Source organism: Podarcis bocagei (genome assembly GCF_964188305.1).
Source record: "Podarcis bocagei genome assembly, chromosome: 17".
NCBI lineage: Eukaryota > Metazoa > Chordata > Lepidosauria > Squamata > Lacertidae > Podarcis > Podarcis bocagei.
Window position 1 is genome coordinate 20747851 of NC_138143.1, and position 23393 is coordinate 20771243.

A 23393-nucleotide genomic window follows, 5' to 3' on the forward strand; every position below is an offset into this window, starting at 1 on the left:
AAAGAAAGAAAGAAAGAAAAAGAACAAAAACTTGGTGGGTTGATTGGAATCTTAACGGTATTTACCACATGCACATTGAAGTTCTTAAATAGATTAAACCTCTCTCCCAGTCACATCTGTCGTGTGTGGCACTCTCTGTGATGGCTTGACAACTTCGTGCACATGCTGGAAACTGTAGCTGTTGCCTTACAAAGTTCACACAGAAGCATAATATTGCTTACTTTAATTCGCCTGTGGAAACAACTCAGAGGCTATTAAGAAAAAGGATAACAAGAAGAAGATTGAAAGATGGGACTGGTGAACACTAAAAGCAGCAGAAATATGAGATGATTGGACCCTACTGAACTCGAAGCATGGGAACTCCCAACAAAAAATTATAATTTGGCAAAATATTTGGACTATATGATATGTACAGTGGTGCCCGGCAAGACGAATGCCTCGCAAGACAGAAAACTCGCTAGACGAAAGAGTTTTCCGTTTTGGAGGTGCTTCGCAAAACGAATCTCCTATGGGCTTGCTTCGCAAGACGACAATGTCTTGCGAGTTCCTGATGGTTTTTTCCCCCCTCCCCCCCTTTGTCTAAGCCGCTAAGCCGCTTATCAGCTGATCCGATCAGCAGATAAGCCGCTAAAAGACGCTAATAGCGCTAATCCTTCAATGGGCTTGCTTCGCAAGACGAAAAAAACCGCTAGACGAAGAGAATCACAGAACGGATTCTTTTCGTCTTGCGAGGCACCACTGTATTGGTAAAATTTGGAATAATTAATGTGATATGATTGGATTGTTAAATGGAAAACTTAATAAAAATTATTATTATTTTTAAAAAGGAAACTGTAGCTGTTGCAGCTGTTAGGAAGATAATGTTGTGATTATATCTGCATTTTCTTCTTCCAATAAGGGCAAGGAGGCATAAATGATAGTACAGCCTTTGTTTGTAACTAGTCCATAATAAGGTAGGTTGGATTCCAAGGCAGCAAACGACCTTGGGCAAAAAACATTAACTCATGCATGCAAAAAGGTTTCAAGTTCTCTACACTCCTTGTTCCAAATGCCGTCCTCGAGCTACTGTCAAGTCTTTCAAATAACAGAAATTCTTAAAAATTAGTTAATTAAAGCCACTTTAAACCCATTCAGTCTGCGGCATGATTATTGCTCCAGGAATGTTAAGCTCTTTGTAGGTAAATGTGCTATCTAGGAGGGATCAGACCAGTCTTAGTATTTGGCCATTTTGACTTAATGGATCATTCAGAATGCTACTCCTAACCAAAAACATGATTCACTGTACCTTAGGGACTTCTATTTCAACCAAATAACAAATAGATGTTACAACAGGAAGTCTCAAATCCGAAGTACAGTGGTACCTCGGTTTACAAACTTAATCCGTTCCAGAAGTCTGTTCTTAAACCGAGGCGCGCTTTCCCTAATTAGCCTTCCACCACCAGTGCCCTTCAACCGTTCAGATTCCATTCGTAGACCGAGGTAAAGTTCACTTAACCGGAACACTACTTCCTGTTTTGCGGAGTTGGTATACTGAATAAGTTCGTAAACAAGGCTGTTCTTAAACCGAGGTACCACTGTAAAACTATTTTCTGTCAGGAAATGAATACAGATTTGAGTTGCATTTTGCAATCAGTAAGTTTTAGGAGAAATTTAAAAACATTCAGGTCTACCCAGGCATTTGATGGTTGAAAGTCCTGTCCTTGGCACCCCTGAAATTACTAGTTTTAAGAGGAGGTGATTCTTTTTGGAAGGTTTAATTGCATTGCTTTAGTATCAACATGGTTGCTGCGCTAGACTCCTTTGGAGGAAGTTGTGGGATAGATATTTAATAACTATGGCAGCTGTAACATGGATATAAACCCAATTTTCATTGGCACAAAATTGGAAGGGTTTTTTGTGTGTGGAAACACTACTCGTTCAATATCATGCCACTGAAAAACTCTGTTTATATTTTGAACCGGCCTATACACACTGCTTAGTAAACTTAAGCTCAGAAACCAAAATCCACAATATATAAAAACAGGCTTTTAAAAAAGAGAGAGAGGTGGAAACAGTTTTTTTGAAAATAGATTAAATTTTATTATAAATGGTCTTTCATTCTCCCTGCACCTCACACATGATCACAGAAGGAGAGAGCACTCACCCTCTCAGATATAAGAGCTAAGCCATTTAATAATTTTAGCAGTATTAGATTTTCAAGGGAAATGATTAACTCTTTCAACAGATATGAGACCATCATACTTGATAATTTCATCTCTCAGGCACATGGAACAAAAAACAACTGTCTGTTACTATGCGAAATATTGAAGAAGCTAAGGGTAAGCCCTGTGTTAATCAGAATTTCTTATTCTACTCACCCACACAAAATAAGGTACTGGAGGCAGGATGAGGTCAATGGTGGTCGGGTGGTCAAGGCATCTAGGCTCTCATTCTAATGGTTGTAAAAAATACCACCTTGAAACACAACCAACACAGGTTTTAGACAATATTTGTGTAGCTTCCCCACAATTACTGTGAATTTCTCATCACGAAAAGGCAGATTTCATGATAACTGGACAGTGGCACAGTCGCATTTTGAGACTAGGCGGCCATTTTGCGAATCATATAGTTCAAGATGCCGCCATTACGGAAATAGGTGAGCTCCACGTCCGTGTCAAACCTCATGGTGGCTTGGAAGGTTTTCCCTGTATCCAGCTGTTGAAAGGAGAAAGAGAGAGACATATAAAGTATCAGCAAACAGTGCTCAATATCTCCCTTTCAAAAGAAAAAAGGTATGTGGGCCACACCACGATTTCAAACCCTTGCCTCTTGCAGCCCAGTTGAGATGTAGCAATCCTAGTTCAGACTGGGAACAAGCTATGTGCCCCCCCTTGGCCCCCCCTTACATGCCTTGGTTGAGGGCAAAGCAATCCTTTTTCCTTAAGCCAATTTCCATGTTCCAGCTGATTAAAGAAACTAAGCTTGAAAGCTCTCCCCAACCCAGACCCTCCAGGCTCAACGATGATGCCCAACGATGAAGCAACTGCCCAACACGTGATCTAGCTCAGTCGGTAGAGCATGAGACTCTTGATTCCAAGGTCATGGGTTTGAGTCCCACGTTGGGCAAAAAGATTCCCCCCGGGGTCCCTTCCAACTCTACAATTCCATGATTCTACCCATTCGTACTAGGTAAAGGTAAAGGGACCCCTGGCTGTTAGCTCCAGTCATGGACGACTCTGGGGTTGCGGTGCTCATCTCGCTTTACTGGCCGAGGGAGCCGGCGTACAGCTTCTGGGTCATGTGGCCACCATGACTAAGCCACTTCTGGCGAACCAGAGCAGCGCACAGAAATGCCGTTTACCTTCCCACCACAGTGGTACCTATTTATCTACTTGCACTTTGACGTGCTTCCGAACTGCTAGGTTGGCAGGAGCAGGGACCGGGCAATGGGAGCTCACCCCATTCGGGGATTCGAAACCCACAGCGCCACCCATGTACTACACCTCCCCATAATAAATAGTAACAATTTTAAGGCTCCGATCTTTCCGCTCTAGCCTCCATAGTATGAGGAAGCTGTGACTTTTCTGATCAAATAAGGTTAAAGGTAAAGGACTCTTAAGTCCAGTCAAAGGCGACAGTGGGGCTGCGGTGCTCATCTCACTTTTGAGTGGAGGGAGCCGGCCCTTGTGCGCAGACAGCTTTCCGGGTCATGTGGCCAGCATGACTAAACCACTTCTGCCGCAACGGGACACCATGACAGAAAGCAGAGCACATGGAAACGTTGTTTACCTTCTCACCGCAGTACCTATTTATCTACTTGCACTGGTGTGTTTTTGAACTGTTAGGTTGGCAGGAACTAGGACAGAGCAATGGGAACTCACCTTCCGATCGGCTCAGTGGTTAGACCACAGTGCCACCCGCATCCCTTGATCAAATAAACACAGCACTGTTCATGCGTGATGCAGAAGTGGCAATCAAACTTGTGGGACTTGGGGCCCCACTTGGTATACTTTAAGGTGACATGATATCAATGGGCTTATTGCCTACACCACATCGTTGCCCATGGAATCTCTTACTTTGATCTGGATGTTCATTCTGGGCACTATCGACTCGGGAATGATGATTGTGTAGCGTTCCCTCCCCGTCAGCCCAAGACTATCAGCATCCTCGCCAGGCAAATACTGCAGAGGAATCACTCCCATTCCCACGAGATTACTGCGGTGGATCCGCTCGTAGCTCTCTGCGAGGACAGCTTTGATGCCCTGAAAAACACACAAAGAGAGAAAGCACATGGGTAACAACCACGTATGCATTAGATGACTGGCGGGTGTAGCCACTGGGTCTGACGGTGGCCTCTGATGGCTGAGACACTAGTTGGGGACTGGCCCTGAATCCATCAAATAAATAATAATAATAATAATAATAATAATAATAATAATAATAATAATAATAATAATATTATTATTATTATTATTATTATTATTATTATTATTATTATTATTATTATTATTAATACCCCGCCCATCTGGCTGGGTCCCCCCAGCCACTCTGAGCGGCCTCCAACAAAACACCAAAATACAATAACCTATTAAACATTAAAAGTTTCCCTAAACAGGGCTGCCTTTAGATGTCTTCTAAAAGTTTGGTAGTTATTTTTCTCTTTGACAACTGGTAGGAGGGCGTTCCACAGGGCGGACGCCACTACAGAGAAGGCCCTCTGCCTGGTTCCCTGTAACTTGGCTTCTCACAGTGAGGGAACCACTAGAAGGCCCTTGGAGCTGGACCTCAGTGTCCAGGCAGAATGATGGAGGTGGAGACGCTCCTTCAGGTATACTGGACCGAGGCCGTTTAGGGCTTTAAAGGCCAGCACCAACACTTTGAATTGTGCTCGGAAACGTACTGGAAGCCAGTGTAGGTCTTTCAAGACCGGCGTTATATGGTCTCGGTGGCCGTTCCCAGCCACCAGTCTAGCTGCCGCATTCTGGATTAATTGTAGTTTCTGGGTCACCTTCAAAGGTAGCCCCACGTAGAGCACATTGCAGTAGTCCAAGCAAGAGATAACCAGAGCATGCACCACTCTGGCAAGACAGATCCCAGGCTGATTCTCCCTGCCCTTGGAACACCCATTTTGAGGTCTCCTGCATGTTTGAGGGAAGAAGAGAGATTGGACGCACCCAGCAGGTGCTTAGCTGGCAGGAGGCTCGCCCAGTGCCCCCCCCCACCCCCACCCCAAAACTTGCATAAGGGTTTTCATCTTTGTCTTGCTTGGTTAACCTAAAGCAGGCATGTCCAACTCCCAAGAGACTGCAATCTACTCCCACTATAAAAAACGGCAGTGATCTACCCATTGGATTGAGGGGGTTTTTTTGGGGGGGGAGGAGGTTTTACCAAAGTTGTCGAACTTTACCCAGGGGCAGGGTGTCCTAAAGCATGACTGACCTAAAGCATTTGCAAATATATCTTTTACTTCCAGTTTGTGCATTGTGACCGATTGCAAAGTTCTCTTGGGTAAAGTTCTCAACAGGCATTTATAAACCAGTTTCCAAAATGCCACTAACTGCCATTATATATTCATTTAACACACACACACACACCCCAGAATTTAAGATCAAATTTAAATCCAGCCTTGCATTTGCAGAGTTCAAAAAGTTAGTTGGATACTGCAGTTCAAACAAAACTTTTTGTTCCTTATCTTCTCTTTGGCAGCAAGCATTTCAGAACCACGGATAGCAATGAGATACAGTGGGCGCTCAGGTTGCGAACGTGATCTGGGCGGGAGGCACATTTGCAACCTGCAGCTTTCACAACCGGCAGCGCAGAGTCTGCACACGCGTAGATTGTGATGCGGCACTTCTGCGCATGCGGAAAGCGCGATTTAGTGCTTCTGCGCATGCGCGACCGCCAAAACCTGGAAGTAACCCGTTCCGGTACTTCCGGGTTTCGGCGGGTCTGCAACCCAAAAAAACACAACCTGAAGCATCTGTAACCTGAGGTATGACTGTACTGTTATGGGAAGGTTTCGAGGCTGCCATTTTTCAAAATGCCAAGATCGGATATGGCCAAACTTTGGTGTAATATTTAGCTGTGGGGCATTGCTTGCAGCAGACAGCTGAACACAGGACACCCCCCTTCGCCATCCCAAACGCAGACCACTCACCAGCAGAAAAGGCCCTTTCGCAGCCCAGTCTCGGGAGCTCCCAGAGCCATACTCCTTGCCAGCCAGCACAATAAGTGGGAGGCCTGCTTGCTGGTACCTCTCGGAAGCATCAAACACGTCGAGCTGTAAGCACACAGGGCAACTGATGACCATGGGAAGAGCAATGAAACACTGCCCAACACTTTCACGCCTAAAGCAAACCGAGCCTCATAAAGCACCCAATGATTTGGAGGTGAAAAATAATGCAATATAAAAATACTGTTCATTGCAGAATTAAGTAGCAGGGTTAAGTCACATCACGAAAAGCCAAGAAAGCAAAAGTTATTTGAGGTGCTTAGTTGGCTGCGTGGAACCCTGAACACATAGGCTTTCCCTTCAAAGAAGAAGCATACCGTATTTTTTGCTCCATAAGACGCACTTTTTCCCTCCTAAAAAGTAAGGGGAAATGTGTGTGTGTCTTATGGAGCAAATGCAGGGAGGGAGGCAGGCAGGAAAAGCCACCAAGAGCCGCACAAAAGCTCCGTGTGCCTCTTGCGGGCTTTTCCCCAGGAAGGAGAAGGGACTGACGCGGCTAGTCAGTCCCTTCTCCCTCCTCGTAGAAAAGCCCGCAGGAGCCGCAAGCTCCTTAAAGGCTGCACGGCTCCTGTGGGCTTTTGTGGGAGGTGGGGGAATTGCCATAGCCGCGTGCAGCCTCTCCGGCCGGAGAGGTTGCGCGCGGCTAAAGACGCCAAGACAGAGAGTGGGATCCATCCGGCCGCAGAGGCTGCGCGTGGCGATGGCACAAGCCAAGACAACCAGCGGGATGGATCCCGCTCGCTGTCTTGGCTTCTTTGCTCTTTGGGGCGGGAGGGGGGGGGACCTGGGAAGCTCTGGGAGAAGCGGACAGGCTGCATGCTTGATTTCCGCCTCTAAAAACTAGGTGCACCTTATGGTCCAGTATGCCTTATGGAGCAAAAAATATGGTGATTCGAGTCTCCCTCCACGTACCATTCCTGTACATGGAGGGCTAAAAGTGAGAAAGCTTTAAAGCACTGGTGAGCAACCATGAAGCCCCCACCCACCTTTCGAAGCTGTTGCGTTCTTCGATCGCATCATTTCCTGTACATTTCCCGTCCCCTTCCTTGACCCTCTTGACTGTGCATTTAGAATAGCAACACACTAAAGCCAGAAAGGAATCCCTCTCACTTGATTTCCATAACATTAGCTATACTGATCAGCTGTAGTACCCCCTCCCCCCAAAAAACACCTCTGTATACTTATTTGAATGCAACTCCATCAAACCCAGTGGGGATTATTTCTGAATTAGCCCGTACAGGATTGGCAACATTAATGTGATACGGCTAAAGTGTGGTCTTTATTCCACACACTGGTTAATCCAGAACACATTTTGCATCTGGCTCCACCTACTCCTGGCATGTCCTCCCCACAACAGATTACTCCCCAGGGGAAATGGCCCTCAAGAGATAAAAAGCTTGCCTACACCCAGCACTTTTTTTCAGCCAGAACTTAGTTCTGACACCTCTCAGGTGGCTGTCCTTGCCATTTTAAGAGAACGAGACAAGTTTGTGGTGAGTTCCAACACCCCTTTTTCTAGAAAAATAGCACTGCCTACCCCTGTGTTTAAAACGGGTGGTCATCCTGTTCCAAACAGCCCCGAGGGGGGATGCAGACAAGAATACTCACAGTTTCATCAGACGGGAAGTGGATAGTTTGTGGGGCCTGCTTGTTGAGAAATTTGTTCAGGAGGCGTATGTTTGCAAACGTTCCCCTAGCCATGACTGCATCGTTGCCCCGGCGCGAACCGTACGAGTTGAACTCTCTGGGAGTTAGGCTAGCAAGACAAAAAGAAGACAATCCTCAGATTTATGAGCTAGAAGGCTGCACAGTTAACTAAAAGGAACCCGAAACGTTCACTTCTGCAACTTGTGACCAGGGTGACTCAGTTTTTTTATTTCTGGCTTTCAAAAACACCTCCCTCAGCAGCCTGTGCAGACAGTTTAACCCAACATCATCATCATCATCATAACAATAATAATAATAATTTATTGTTTATACCCCGCCCATCTGACTGGGTTTCCCCAGCCACTCTGAGCGGCTTCCAACAAAGTATTAAAATACAGTAGTATGTTAAACATTAAAAGCTTCGCTAAAGGGGGCTGCCTTCAGATGTGGATCAGGGTGCCCCCCCCCCTGGATTTTTGAACCGCGATTTGAACCCGGATCAGCCGATGGCCAGTGTGAAGGGAGGATGGGAGCTGAAGTCCAAAAAGAACCTGGAGTGCCGCAGCTTATTACGGAACAGAGAAGTCAGTTAAGCGGAATGGGAGGGAAGTGAGGGGGGAATCATAGAACTGTCAAGTTGTAAAGGCCACAGGGAGGTCATCTAATCCAATCCCTTGCAATGCAGGAATCTTTTGCCCAAAGTAGGACTTGAACCCACAACCTTGAGATTAAGAGTCTCATGCTCTACCAACTAAGCTAGGGAAATGATAACACTAGGTCTTTGAACCTCCTGATGTTGAAATACAACTCCTATCACCCTTGCCCATTGGCTATTCTTGCTGGAGCAGATGGATGTTGATCTAAGGACATCTTATCTAAGGACACACACAGAGAGAAGCTTCTATGCTTGACTCACCCTCTGCTGGTTAAATAACGAGCAGCTGGGCTGTTTCTTGCTATGTTCCCAGCAGGAGAGATATGATCCGTGGTCACAGAGTCACCAAGGTTGAGCAGGACGTAGGCGTCAACTATGGATTTCAGTGGCGGGAGCTCCAAAGTCTGAGAGAACACCACACAAAAGTAGTTATTTAAAAACAAACACATGGGTGTGTTTTTCAAGAGTCAGCTGTACAAATTTGCAACTGCTACCTTCATCCAAACTATTAAAAAAAACCCTTGATAGGCTTGATCTAATCTGGAAAGCCAAACTAGGTGTGATGGCTCGCTTTCCTGCTCAAGGTGTTTTTCAGAAATATACCATATTTTTCACTCTATAGGACGCACCTTTCCCCCTCCAAAAATGAAGGGGGAAAGTCTGTGCATCCTATGGAGCGAATGCAGGCTTTCGCTGAAGCCTGGAGAGCGAGAGGGGTCGGTGCGCACTGACCCCTCTCACGTTTCAGGCTTCAGGAAGCTATCCGCAAGCCTGCGGAGCCCGGCGGGAACACCCGCTGGGCTCCGCAGGCTTGTGGATAGCTGCCTGCAGCCCGAAGCCCGGGGAGCGCGGCGCTGTGCATCCCGGGCTTCGGGCAGCTCTCCGCAAGCCTGCAGAGCCCGGCGGCAGTTCCCGACGGGCTCCCAAGGCTTGCGAATAGCAGCCTGCTGTCCCCAAAGCCAAAACAGCGAGACGGGGCGCTGCACAGCCCTCCGTCTCACTGTTCCAGCTTCGGGATGGCTGCGCAAAGCCTCTGCAGGGCTTCACCCCGCCGCCCTGTGGAGGCTACAAAGCATGTCCCTGAAGCCTCAAGCCTTTGGAGTGCAGCTGCACTCCAAAGGCTTTAGGGATCTTTGAGGCTGGCGGTGGGGGAAAGCAGTGCTTCCCCCCACCACCAGCCCCACAAGCTGGGGGGGGCAGCGGCAAGGCCTGCTCTTGAACGCACATTGAACGCACCTTGTTTTTGAGGGGGAGAACAAGGGGGGGGGAAATTCCCCTATTCTCCCCCTCCTATGGTCCAGTGCATCCAATAGAGCGAAAAATACGGTATTTGTGCAGAAAGTGGACAGATGCACCGCCTCTGTTTCGGATGGTTAGGGTGCAAGTGCCATTGCTTATGTAGCCTTTATGGCATTGTCCATAGACAACAGGAAGGTATCAGCAGGAACCTCAAGGTTTGCAGAAAAACAAACCTATCTTTATTGGGGTGCGGAGGGCAGAATGCTATGGGTGGCTCAGTGCGGACTGAGCATGTTGAAAATGCTGACTTGACTGTTGGGGGTTAACAACAGAACATAGTGTCTGGAATCTAGAGCAGTAGGACCCCACAAAACAACATTTTGTTGCAGCGCTCACTGGAAAGACCGCATTTTTATATTGTCGTAACCTGCCCTGGGAGCTTATGGTGAAGGGCAGGGAAGAAGTAAAATGAATTATGTGGCCTCAGAATGGGGCTACTCAACACAGCCTGACTCATGTGCTGTTCTTAAGCATGAGCATAACTACAGAATAGGGCTCTCTTGAGGCATGAGATTTGTACTTAAAAGTGCATTTCAAAGCATTCTTGGAGAAAGACAGTCTGCAAGGCTTCTATTATTCTATTCTATTCTATTCTATTCTATTCTATTCTATTCTATTCTATTCTATTATTCTATTCTATTCTATTCTACTAGCCAACAGGGGGAGAAAGTCCTTCTCAATCTGGCCAGTAAAATCTACCCAAATAAACAAAGGGAAGTGAGACACACTTACCAGATTTTCAAAAAATGGAGGTGATTTAATATATGTGGATTTGGGGTCCCAAGCATATAGCTTGTCTGCTGGAACATCTAATGCATTCCAAGCTTTGTTTACTGTCTGCAAAATAGAAGAGGAAAAAGTATAGAAAACAAACCTTTATAGGGTGCAACATTTTAAATATATACCTTCCAGTATGTAAAAAGTGGGCTAAACAGGCTCTCTAATACAGGCTGGGAAAACCTGAACCACAGTTGCCTGGAAATCTGCTTGATAACCCTCAGCAAATACAGCAGAGAGCTAGAATCTTAGGATCACCAAAGCCATTTTGCTGTGAGCTCTGCTTCTGAGGAGCAACTGCCTCTTTTTTCATGTGAATTGCGACAGTCCAAACTAAGTTCCTTGGATTCACAGACTGTCACTATTTTTTTCTAGAAGGACTGGAGCGCATACTGAAAACTGAGCTTTGCACAATTGAAGGAGTGCAAAGAGCTCTGTCGCCCCAGTGCAACAAATCCATTTTATGAAAGGCGAAACACTACCAGCCTTTTTGCAGGTAGGAAAGTGATGGGGAAATCCATTGTAAAGTGTAGGGTGAGTAATGAGTAATAAGTAATATGAGTAATATGAGTAATATGAGTAATAAATGAGTAATAGGAAGATGTATGCACAACCCTCAAATCAGGATGAATGTTCATTGTTGTAAAACTGCCCTGTAAGCAAATCAGAACAGATGCTTAATAAATAAGTCTATTATTTGCATAAGCTTTGTGCAAGCAAATCAGAGTGAATGCTCAATGAACAGATTGTCTGGAGAAGTCTAAAATCCTTTCTCCTATTCAGAATCAGTCCAGCCATTTCTCCCCAGAGATGCCCTCACCCAAGTAATTAGCAGTAAAAAACACCATCTGGCTGTGCTGGGCTTCCAGAGGGCAAAGATGGTGTTAACAGTTTGCAAGGACGGGCAAAAAATGCCCTACTCAGCAAGAGAACATTAGCTCAATATTGCTCCATGTTTTTTGTTTTCGTTCCTTGAGGCAACCTTGAAGTAAATTAGGGCTGGGGATACTCCCTACTAATAAAGTAAAATAAAAGGAAATGGAAAATCCAAATCCCTCACCATGAACAATTTATTCCTGCGGCTTGCAGAAATCACACACTTTTACACAATTCTGCCATTTTAACTATTTGGGAACATTTATTCTGGGTTGTTAATGACAGGGAGGAAGAAGGAAGCCCTGTAATACTATAATATTAATGAAAGTCAAAGGAATTTGAAGCCGGAACCCAATCTTGCATTCTGCACCTGTATAATATTTGTTAACAACACTTTATTGTAGTCATGGGCAGACATTAACCCGAGGAACCAATCTTCCTACAATTAAAATGGGAATTACATTAAACATCTATACAAAACATTTAGGCAAAGCATGTATTTATAACGTATTTAGAACATCTGCTGAGATCGAAAGCCGTAAATAATGCCAATGCTCTATGTATTAACACCACGTTACCTCTATTTTCTGGTAGACCTCTTTAAACATCCCTGGAATGACATACTGGCGCTCAACAGCTTGGATCTCATCCCTCATAGGCCAAATGTCTCTTAAAAAGATCTTCTTCCCTTGTGCGTTTACACCTGTAAGAAAGTAAAGTACGCAGGCTATAAACTAGGGAGAAAGCATTCCAAAAATGTTGTGTGTACACTGCACACGGCCACTTCAATAAACACCTACATTTCTTGGAAGCTTGATATGGATTTGGCATATGGAAGGTAAACAAGACCCATTAAAACACAGACACTCTTATGGATCCTGACCTTTAAAGTAAATTACATAAAAAGTGCTTCGCAGACTGGAGCCAGAGGAATTGACATATCATCTCTTCCTCTATGTACTTGCCTGTGCCCTGAGATAATAAACAGAGACCTTTCTCAGAGTGCCCCACCAGCTGGGAAACCACAGGTAGTGATGAAGAAAGCGCCTCCTCGGCTCTTGGTACCTGGGTTTTGCTCTCTGATAATATTATTTTGCTGCCTTTTTTATTATTTTTTTAGTAATTGTTCTGAGCGCTGTTTTTGTATTGTATTTGTTGATTTTGTGATTTCGCCTTTTGTTATTTCTTCGCATAGCACCCGGAGAACAGCAGCCACTGAGCAACTAATCAAAGCTGGTTGTTGTTGTTTAGTCGTTTAGTCGTGTCCAGCTCTTTCTGACCCCCTGGACCAGAGCACGCCAGGCACTCCTGTCTTCCACTGCCTCCCGCAGTTTGGTCAAGCTCATGCTGGTAGCTGCGAGAGCACTGTCCAACCATCTCGTCCTCTGTCGTCCCCTTCTCCTTGTGCCCTCCATCTTTCCCAACATCAGGGTTTTTTTCAGGGAGTCTTCTCTTCTCATGAGGTGGCCAAAGTCTTGGAGCCTCAGCTTCACGATCTGTCCTTCCAGTGAGCACTCAGGGCTGATTTCCTTAAGAATGGAGAGGTTTGATCTTCTTGCAGTCCATGGGACTCTCAAGAGTCTCCTCCAGCACCAGATTTCAAAAGCATCAATTCTTCGGCGATCAGCCTTCTTTATGGTCCAGCTCTCACTTCCATACATCACTACTGGGAAAACCATAGCTTTAACTATACGGACCTTTGTTGGCAAGGTGATGTCTCTGCTTTTTAAGATGCTGTCTAGGTTTGCCATCACCTTTCTCCCAAGGAGCAGGCGTCTTTTAATTTCGTGGCTGCTCTCACCATCTGCAGTGATCATGGAGCCCAAGAAAGTAAAATCTCTCACTGCCTCCATTTCTTCCTCTTCTATTTGCCAGGAGGTGATGAGCCCAGTGGCCATGATCTTTGTTTTTTTGATGTTGAGCTTCAGACCATATTTTTGCTCTCCTCTTTCACCCTCATTAAAAGGTTCTTTAATTCCTCCTCACTTTCTGCCATCAAGGTTGTGTCATCTGCATATCTGAGGTTGTTGATATTTCTGCCGGCAATCTTAATTCCGGCTAGGGATTCATCCAGCCCAGCCTTTCGCATGATCAAAACTGGTAGATACACAAAATTAAAAGGGTTCGTTATTCCCCAAGCGATGCCTTACCTAGAGGTTCCTTCTCAAAGTCAATCCTTATGGTTCCCGCAATGGCATATGCTATTACCAATGGTGGGGAGGCAAGGTAATTGGCACGAGTATTGGGGTGGACACGGCCCTCAAAGTTTCTGTTTCCAGAGAGGACGCCCACAGCTACAAGGTCTCCCTGTGAAGAGGGGAAGAAGGGTACAGGATAACACATTTACAAATGCTACAGCTTCTACTTTCTCACAGCTAGAAGACCTGGGAATGGGGAGGGAAAGAGGATATCATTGAGCTGTGCTCACAGTTCCCGCGAAAGCCCAACAAGGGCTTTCATGAGCTCTGGATCTGAAGCCGAGTAGCGGGGTCACAAATATTCAGCTTCCATCAGAGTGAGACTGAAAAATCCCTAGACTAATTGGTCTATTGAACAAAGTCGGATACAGTGGTACCTCAGGTTAAGTATTTAATTCGTTCCGGAGGTCTGTTCTTAACCTGAAACTGTTCTTAACCTGAAGCACCACTTTAGCTAATGGGGCCTCCTGCTGCTGCCGCACCACCGGAGCATGATTTCTGTTCTCATCCTGAAGCAAAGTTCTTACCCTGAAGCATTATTTCTGGATTAGCAGAGTCTGTAACCTGAAGCGTATGTAACCTGAAGTGTATGTAAACTGAGGTACCACTGAAAATGTAAAATGTAGAAAAACAGACGCCTTCCGAGAACACACACAATGTCCACTGCAAAAGCCTTCTATTCTGTTTGCTGCTAGCCACCAGCAATGCATTTTTTTTAAATAAATAAATACAAGTTCCACTGCTATTTCACTTGTGCCTAAATCCTACAGACACAAAACCTGGACATGTGTCAATTAATTTTTATTACGGTGAAAAGACCAGATGACAAAAATAACAACAAAAACAAAAACAACAATTTGCTTGCTTGTAGCCAAGCAGGTGGCGCGGTGGTGTAAATCACAGAGCCTAGGGCTTGCCGATCAGAAGGCTGGCAGTTCGAGGACTTCCGGGTTAGCGCGATCAGCAAATGGCGGATTCCCTCCAAGCTCCGGAGGGAATCGGCTCCGTGGAAGACGGGTCCTGCTGCGGCGGCGGCGCGGGGACCCTCAGAAACCACAGGCGCGGAAGCCTGTGGACCTGGTGACTCGGCGGGCACCATTTGCGCCCTCCCGGACCCGCAAAGAAGCCTTTTTAAAGGCTTCGGAGCGGGTGACGGAGAGTGGCGTGGTGCTGTGAGTGGATCGCTTCTTCTACGGAGTGAAGCCGCGAGCCATGGCCGGAGAGCGCTGACTTCTTCCTTGAATATTTCGGCTGCAAAAGTAACAACCCATGAGTAGTACGGAAATTGGACTTAAAATCCTTCTTTTAAATTCGGCACGACCGGGGGATGCGTTAAAAGGAAGTCCGCCCCCTGTTTTGTAGACAATTTAAAGCAAGAATTGGATAACTAAGGTCGAGAGACCACTTTTCTCTTTGCGAGATAAAAGTCATTAATTCCACGATTTGGCACTATAAGTATTCTGCTGGAGGAGAAGAACTGATTTTAAGGAGCTGAGGTGCAACCCCCCGGGATCCGGGAGTGATCCGCGAGAGAGCCTGCTGAGGAGATATAAAGAGTTTGACAGTTGTCAAACGAGCTGTCAAAGTTAGAAGAATTCGCCTTCTGTTATTTCTGCTGGTTATTTTTGATACATTTGACTTGAAGCCGTTGAAAATAAAGAAAAAATAAGAACAAAGTAACTAGACTGTTGGAGAAAGAATATTAAGTAACCAGAACCCCTCTAGAGGGGGTTCTGAGACATTACAATGGCTGCAGATGGAAAATTACAGGCTGAGCTGGAAAGAATGTTCTTTCTCGTGGGAAAATTACAAGAACAGAGTGTAACTCTGGCTACAGATGTTTTGACTTTGAAATTGAAAGTAAATAATCTTGTTGATGGCGCCAAGGACTTGACTCAAGAAAATTCTGCAGTTGAACAAAAAGAGATACGTGTAGACTTAAAGGAGTGGGAAGGAGGAGCTGAAATGTTGCAGGTGAAAAAGGACAACCAGAGGCCTGTAAAAATGGATTACAAAGAAAACAAGACTTGGATGATGAAAATTTGGTTTGAACTTGAGAATGAAGATTGGAGGAGTCTCCCCATGGGGAGATCGGAAGACCTATGGACCACAAATTTGAGCAAGGTGAAAGTTGGAGCTTTTGGGACATTTGGGACATTTGGACTTAAAAGGAACAAGAAACATGATTCGGGCTCCACTTTTGAATACGGAGGTCTGGTTGGAAGAAATGTAGACCCCATTGGGACAGAGCTTCTCCGAGATTCGATGTTTACTATAAAAGACTACCAACAAAACCGGCAGAGAGGGACTGAAAGAGATTTAAGGGCCTCGAACGTGAGGGATCCGGGTTGAGAGTTGATAGATTGATGGATACTTTTTGAGGATCGAAACTGGGAAAGGGGGGGGCGAGAGTTTTGGAACCCAAAGGGTGTATAATTATATGTTGTTTTCTGTTATTTTGTATTGTAAATAATATAAAAATTGGGAAATCTGTGGAAGGGAAATGGGGTCGACCTTAGAAAAGTATGTAAAGGATGTGTATTTTGGTCTAATTGAGGTTTATAAGTCAAATTTGGTTAACTAAGAAGAATTAAGTAAAATATTAATAAGGTAAAGGTGGGAGATAAGAACTTGCTGAGTGAATTATTGGAGTTGGGATGCAGGAGGGGGAGGTGTGGGGAAGTCAGGGAAAGTGGTTAAGAAATTAGGGATTTGAAATTATATGTGTTTGTCTTTGTGTCTGTATGTTTACGTTGTGTATTGTCTGTGTTCGTGTAAATTTTGAAAACCCAATAAAAATTTTATTTAAAAAAAAACACACAAAAACAGAAGGCTGGCGGTTCGAATCCCAGCGACGGGGTGAGCTCCTGTTGCTCGGTCCCTGCTCCTGCCAACCTAGCAGTTCGAAAGCATGTCAAAGTGCAAGTAGACAAATAGGTACAGCTCCGGCAGGAAGGTAAACGGCGTTTCCGTGCGCTGCTCTGGTTCACCAGAAGCGGCTTAGTCATGCTGGCCACTAAACCCAGTAAACCCAGAGTCGTCCGTGACTGGACTTAAACCGTCCCTTTACCTTTTAGCCATTTGTAACCAAAATGGAAGTCTGTATTTGACATCTCTAACAGCAGAATATGGGGCACAAGACTTGACTTACCTGAGTAATGGCTTCGACAACTGGTTCTGGCAGAGGCCCACTGTTGCCAATGCATGTCATACATCCATAACCTACCACATCAAACCTGCAGACAGCATGAAACAGGTTCTGTATTTGATGGATATATACACATATGCATATTAACTATAAAGCATACTGTTTGCCAAAAAAAAGAAGAAGATCACAGTAGGATATGCTTGTGCAGGCAGAACACCTGCAATAGTGCAATGTTGAATTCCACCCTCTGTGGTCAATGTTTCTGCTGGAAAAATCACAACCACTCTATGTGTCCATCTCAGGCCTAGTTTGCATGAATGGAAAATCAGTTGGGTCACCGTAAAAAAAAAAAAAAATCTCGCCTAGACTCCCTTCACATTACAGGTGGGAGTCGAACATTCAAGGAGTTTTGTAGCCTACTCTCCTCTCTGATATGCTGCTTTTGTTAAGCACAGGAAAGAGAAGGAGGGTTTTGTGTTGTTTGTTTGTTTAATGAGTATTAATCATGAGACACTTCACTGCATTTGCCACCTCACCTGCCATTTTTATACAGTAGGGCTTAATTACATCTCAACTGCAGTGAAGATGGTACAGTGGACGCTCGGGTTGCAAACATGATCCGTGCGGGAAGCATGTTCACAACCTGCTGCGTCTGCACACGCACGGTCGCAATTCGGCGCTTCTGTGCATGTGCAAGCGCCGAAACCCGGAAGTAACCCTTTCCGTTACTTCCGGGTTTGGCGCAGTGCGCAACCCGAAATCACACAACCCAAAGCGTCTGTAACCCGAGGTAAGACTGGATATATACTGGAAAATGAGCGGCCTCGTCTTTCTTCCCTTTTTAAAATTAATTACTAAGGAACCAAAACAATAACAAAACAATAACAAATTTGGCGGCCAGATCGCTCACTGGGGCAAGACGGTTTGTGCATACGACTCCACTCCCGGCCCGGCTGCACTGGCTGCTAATTAGTTTCCGGGCCCAATTCAAAGTGCTGGTTTTGAGCTTTAAAGCCTTAACTTGCCCAGGACTGCAATACTTCAAGGACTCCCTCTCCCCATAGGAACCGACCCAGACCCTGCATTCATCATCTGAAGCCCTTCTTCATGTGCCTCTTCTGCAAAGGTCCGGAGGGTGGCAATACAAGCCTTTTCGGGGGGGGTATTGTTTTTGTTTGTTGTTATGTTTATGTTATGTGTTTTTGTGTTTTTTATATTGTAAACCACCCTGTGAGCTTCAGATGAAGGGAAGTATATAAATTTAATAATTAATAATAATAATATTACAGTGGTACCTCGGTTGACAGACTTAATCTGTTCCGGACGTCCGTTCTTAAACCGAAACCGTTCTTAAATCGAGGTGGGCTTTCCCTAATGAGGCCTCCTGCCGCCGGTACCCTTCCACCATTTGGATTCCATTCTTAGACTGAGTTAAAGTTCTCAAACCGGGACACTATTGCAGAGTTTGTAAACCGAATCGTTCTTAAACCAGACTGTTCTTAAACCGAGGTACCACTGTACTTTCAAGACTGCAACCTGAATGTTGGCAACTGAATGACCCTTGAATATTACAGCAACCTTTATAAGCAGGAAAGGAGAACCTGTGGCTTTTCCAGGTGATAGAACTACATCTCCAATCATCCCCAACCACTGTCCAATTCTGGCTGGGGCTGATGTGATTTGGAGTCCAACAACATGTGGTTTCCCCCAAGTACAGTGGTGCCTCGCAAGATGAAATTAATTCGTTCCGCGAGTTTTTCCGTCTAGCGAATTTTTTGTCTTGCGAAGCACGGTGTCGGAAAAGTTTTGGAAAAGCTTCAAAAATCACCAAAAACCTCAAAAAAGGCTACCACACCGCGTTCTATGAGTTGCTCCTCGAAGTCAAGTCGCAACTGTATTAACGGTGTTAAGAAAAAGGAAACAAACTTGCAAAAAACGCAAGACGTTTTCGTCTTGCGAAGCAAGCCCATAGGGAAATTCTTCTTGCCAAGCAGCTCAAAAACCGCAAAACCCTTTCGTCTAGCGAGTTTTTCGTCTTGCGAGGCATTCGTCTTGTGGGGCACCACTGTATTCCAGGCTGCTTTGCTTTTCTCAACCCCGTGTTTTTAGCTGCGATTTTGTTTATTTTCTAGTTACAGCCAACAGTTAAAACGAATACTTAACATAAGCTTTTTCACCCAAGGAGCAAGTATCAAACATTAATTACGAGAGTGTCGACTGAGCTCTCCAACAACAAAAGTGAATATAACCTAACCTCTTACCCTAGTTGAACAAGGTAAGGCAAGACACCACTCTCTCTCAGATAGTATGTAACGACCCCACTTCCAGGAGACAGGCTAGTTTTAATGTATGGCTTCACGGTCAGTCCAGCTTCTACAGCTTTCTTTGCAAGCAATCCTGAAAAAATATCCAAAGTCAATGGATGTCTCAGACCACTTGTTCCAGCTGAGTATTATGGGGTGGGGAATCCCCTCTAGACACTGATGGGCTCCAACTCCCATCAGCACTAGCTTGTGTGGCCAATGGTCAGGAACGATGGGAGTGGTGGACATTTATTTATACATACCATCTATGTAATACAGTCATACCTTGGAAGTCAAACGGAATCCGTTCTGGAAGTCTGTTCGACTTCCAAAACATTCGGAAGCCAAGTCCAGGTTATGATTGGCTGCAGGAAGTTCCTGCAGCCAATCGGAAGCCCCGTTGGATGATCAGCTTTCAAAAATAGTTTACAAACCAGAACAGTCACTTCCAGGTTTGTGGCGTTTGGGAGTGAAAACGTTTGAGAACTAAGCTGTTCAAAAAGCAAGGTACGACTGTATGTGGTCTTACAAAATCATATAGGTGCAGGCATGTCTGGCTCCATGCTGCATTTAAATCATAGTATATTATTTAAAGCTATCACTAGAAGAGGATGACATTGATTAAATTTGTTACCAGCCCGGCTCAAGCCACAGGGTGGGTTGTAACAACTTGAAATTCGGAATTCAGAACATTTACAGTTGCAGGAAGAAGGTGGGCTCCGAAAACACACATCTCAGGTGTCAAAGGCCTTGGTAAAGATTTGCATCTGCCTAAGGTATTATAGTAAAGTCTAGGAACAAGCTCCCCTGGAATCATCGCACTGGACTTCAACCATATTTAAGCTTGCTTTTATAACTGCCCTTTCCTATACCTAGTTTCATAGAATCATAGAACTGTAGTGTTGGAAGGGACCACGAGGGCAGCGGCATAGCGTGGGTTGTCAGCACCCGGGGCAAGGCAAGTAATTTGCACCCCCTAACCCGGGGCAAGGCAAGTCATTTGCGCCCCCTAACTCAGGGCAAGGCAAGTAATTTGCGCCCCCTAACCCCTAACTTGCCGCCGCTGCCAGCTTCTTCTTGCTGCTGCCTGGGCTGGTCTGGTGTGGTTCTCTCCCGCGCTCAGCGCTGCGCTGGGCGGCCGCTGCACTGTCCCTCCCCCAGATAGTCCCTCGCTCTCTCTCCGCACTGCACGCCTGGCACCCACCCCCTCCACAGTGGGTGGCGACCCAGCGGCTTGGATCGGATTTGCACAGCCAGCACTGCAGTGAGAGAGAGTGAGTGAGCCAGGTAGGGGCAGAGAGCTGCAAGTGCGAGCGCCCCCCCCAAATGTTGCGCCCGGTGCGGCCGGCACCCCCTGCACCACCCACGCTACGCCACTGCACGAGGGTCATCTAGTCCAACCCCCTGCAAGGCAGGAATTTTTTTGCCCAATCTGGGGCTCAAACCCACGGCCTTGAGGCTAAGAGTCTTATGCTCTACCGAGAGAGCTATTTTGTAGGGTGATGTTGCACCCTCACTCTCTCAACAGGAGACAAAGGGGGGAAAGGCTCATACACAATGGAAGTGTGGCTGTGCCTATCTGCTTGGACACAATTGCTATTTACACCAAGGTAGCCAAATGATTGGGATGTGGGTGGCGCTGTGGGTTAAACCACAGAGCCTAGGGCCTTGCCGATCAGAAGGTCGGCGGTTTGAATCCCCGCGACAGGGTGAGCTCCCATTGCTCGGTCCCTGCTTCTGCCAACCTAGCAGTTCAAAAGCATGTCAAAGTGCAAGTAGATAAATAGGTACCACTCCAGAGGGAAGGTAAACGGCATTTCCATGCACCGCTCTGGTTCACCAGAAGCAGCTTAGTCATGCTGGCTACATGACCCGGAAGCTGTACGCCGGCTCCCTCGGCCAATAAAGCAAGATGAGCGCTGCAACCCCAGAGTTGGTCATGACTGGACCTAATGGTCAGGGATCCCTTTACCTTTACCTAGCCAAATAATTGACAAATTCCACCACGACCCTCCCTCTAGCTCCAGAGGCCCAAACGAAAACAGAGACAAGACAGCATTGCTAATCAGTTATGCCAGCTTATGTAAGAAGGCTTTGAGGGTCCCTTCCCTCTTGAAAAGCACATAAATGCATGTGTAATTTAATGACACACGAAAGGATGAGACACACTTACCAGCTCCCAGCATAACCGAAGGATTACTTGTGTTGGTGCAGCTAGTAATGGCAGCAATCACCACCGAGCCATGTGTAAGTTCGAACTCCTTATCGTTGTAAACAAATTTCACTTGGCTGTTATGCTGGTCAGGGGCAATTTGGAAGCCTTTAAACCCTTGCTACAAGGAAGAGGGGACAAGGAAAAAGAACTATTATTTTGAATCACGGTAGCAGAGAAAAGGCCCAAGGAGAGCGAAACAGACAGTTCTACAGCAGCCATTTTGGTCAGGGCAAAGATGCTCAAGGCAGATTTGCCTTTTCAAAGTTTAGAAAGAGAACAAGTGAGACCTGCCACAAAGCATACTGCAAGGTGGAATGCTGGTGTGATTAGCATTCCATCAAACATCCATGTATTCTTCCAGGGTATTCCATTCTATTCCTTGTCGGTTTCCCATCCCACAACCAAGAGACAAATCTGCATCCTGTGCCCATTTAAGTTCTACAAACCTCAAGATTCCCCCCAAGCCCATTGATCCTTCATTCTTGTTCGTTGATAGTTGGTGATGCTGTTTTGTGTACGGAAGGAGGAGCAACTCATTATTGGAACATATGATGCTTTGAACTGGCAGAAAAACCATATACGTTCACTGCACCACATGTATCAAAACACTCTGCGTGTTAACTTGAAAAGGGAACTGTGCTGTTGAAATCCATTTGTCCAGCTGTACAGTAGGGTTACTCTATTAGGGTTCTGCTAGGCAATATTTCACCAAGCATTCAGGAAAGTCTCTTTGCATTCTGACTATAATGAAGCACTCTGCTGACTTCAGAATGGTTCGGGCTTTGGCAGATGAAAAGATCCTGCAATTAATCAGCTGGTAAAGCCAGGTATATTGTCTTAGACAGAAAAAAAGTCTAGTCTTTTGCGCAAATGCTGATGAATTGTCCCTCTGAAATTTCTGCCTATCTCCTATATAGTCAGAAACAAAATAATTCTAACCAAAATTCCATGCGGGGTTGGAGAGAGAAGGGAATGAGTTTCTCATTATCAGCAGCCAATTCCCAAAAGTTTGTGCACAAAAGAAAAATTGGGAAAGTCTAGACTAGGCAAAGGAAGGTCTTTGTAACCACAAATGAACAGCGGAAGCAGCACTTGAATGAAATCCGTTTCACTGGCACAAGAGGGGCCAAACTCTTTACTTATTTGCCTATTCATAAAAAAGCAGACAACCTAAACTACAATGGACAAAATGAGCATGTTGTCCAAAAACAAACAACAACTAGGGGATTCAGTGGGCAGGTTCCTCAAGTGGAATTGGTTAGGGACTACCAGGCCAAAGAGTATAGAAATTCTGAGCTCTAAAAGCAAGTCTGAAGCAATTAAAGTTTCTGAATGAAAGAGGAAGAAAGAAAATGAATCTCAGCTGGAGAAGAAAAAAAGCCATTACTTTAGCTCCCAGGCAGTTCTCAAAATCCTTCTTCATTTCAGAGACCACGACCTTGTCCTGTGGTCTTTTAGGGCCACTGCAACATGGAGCAACTGTTTGCAGATCCAACTCCACAATCTATTTAAGAAAAGAGAGAGAGATTGGGTAAACAAGATGCAATTTTCAAAACTGCCTGTGAGTTCCCCCCACATAGGACTGAATTGAAGCCATTAACTTATATGGGAAAGAGTAAAATGGTGGACTCCCAGGGAACGCTGCAACATTGCTGGCATTATTCTCTACTCTGAATTACCCCAGTCGTTCATAATCAAGCCAGGGGTCTAGTTCCTGGTCATCCTAAAATCATAAATTTGCAGTCTCACATATAGATATAGATATGTCATTAACCATGTCAATATCAGTTCTTAAAATGATAAATACTTTAAAGCAATGGTTCTCAAACATGGTCCAAGAGTTCCATTCAGGTGGTCTGTGGAGAGGCTAAGGAATATTCAAGAATATCTTTGCTTTGTCCTGCACTGGATTTACTTATTTTTTCTGACAGGGGAGATCAAGGCCGTCTTGGAAAGGGACAGATTACCCAAAAGGCTAACAGTGACCTAGTCTAGGGCATATGATATTCCTAATAGAGAGTTGGAGCCTTCTATTACTTTTCCTCTAAATATTTGCTAGTTAAA

At 45.3% G+C, this 23393-nt stretch overlaps 1 protein-coding gene across 1 annotated transcript in view; it reads right to left on the reverse strand.

Annotated features, from left to right (window-relative positions):
• Window positions 1-2054: 2054 nt before the first annotated feature.
• ACO1 (aconitase 1) overlaps window positions 2055-23393 on the reverse strand; it is a 53862-nt gene continuing 32523 nt past the window's right edge. Inside the window, exons 10-21 of the mRNA XM_081176308.1 lie at window positions 22717-22833; window positions 21288-21447; window positions 19073-19208; window positions 16815-16899; window positions 13616-13772; window positions 12044-12168; window positions 10545-10649; window positions 8775-8917; window positions 7820-7967; window positions 6137-6259; window positions 4056-4241; window positions 2055-2694 (exon numbers count right to left, since the gene is read on the reverse strand). Coding sequence (XP_081032434.1) covers window positions 2581-2694; window positions 4056-4241; window positions 6137-6259; window positions 7820-7967; window positions 8775-8917; window positions 10545-10649; window positions 12044-12168; window positions 13616-13772; window positions 16815-16899; window positions 19073-19208; window positions 21288-21447; window positions 22717-22833 — 1599 coding nt within the window. The 3' untranslated portion in view covers window positions 2055-2580. The remainder of the gene's footprint in view (window positions 2695-4055; window positions 4242-6136; window positions 6260-7819; window positions 7968-8774; window positions 8918-10544; window positions 10650-12043; window positions 12169-13615; window positions 13773-16814; window positions 16900-19072; window positions 19209-21287; window positions 21448-22716; window positions 22834-23393) is intronic.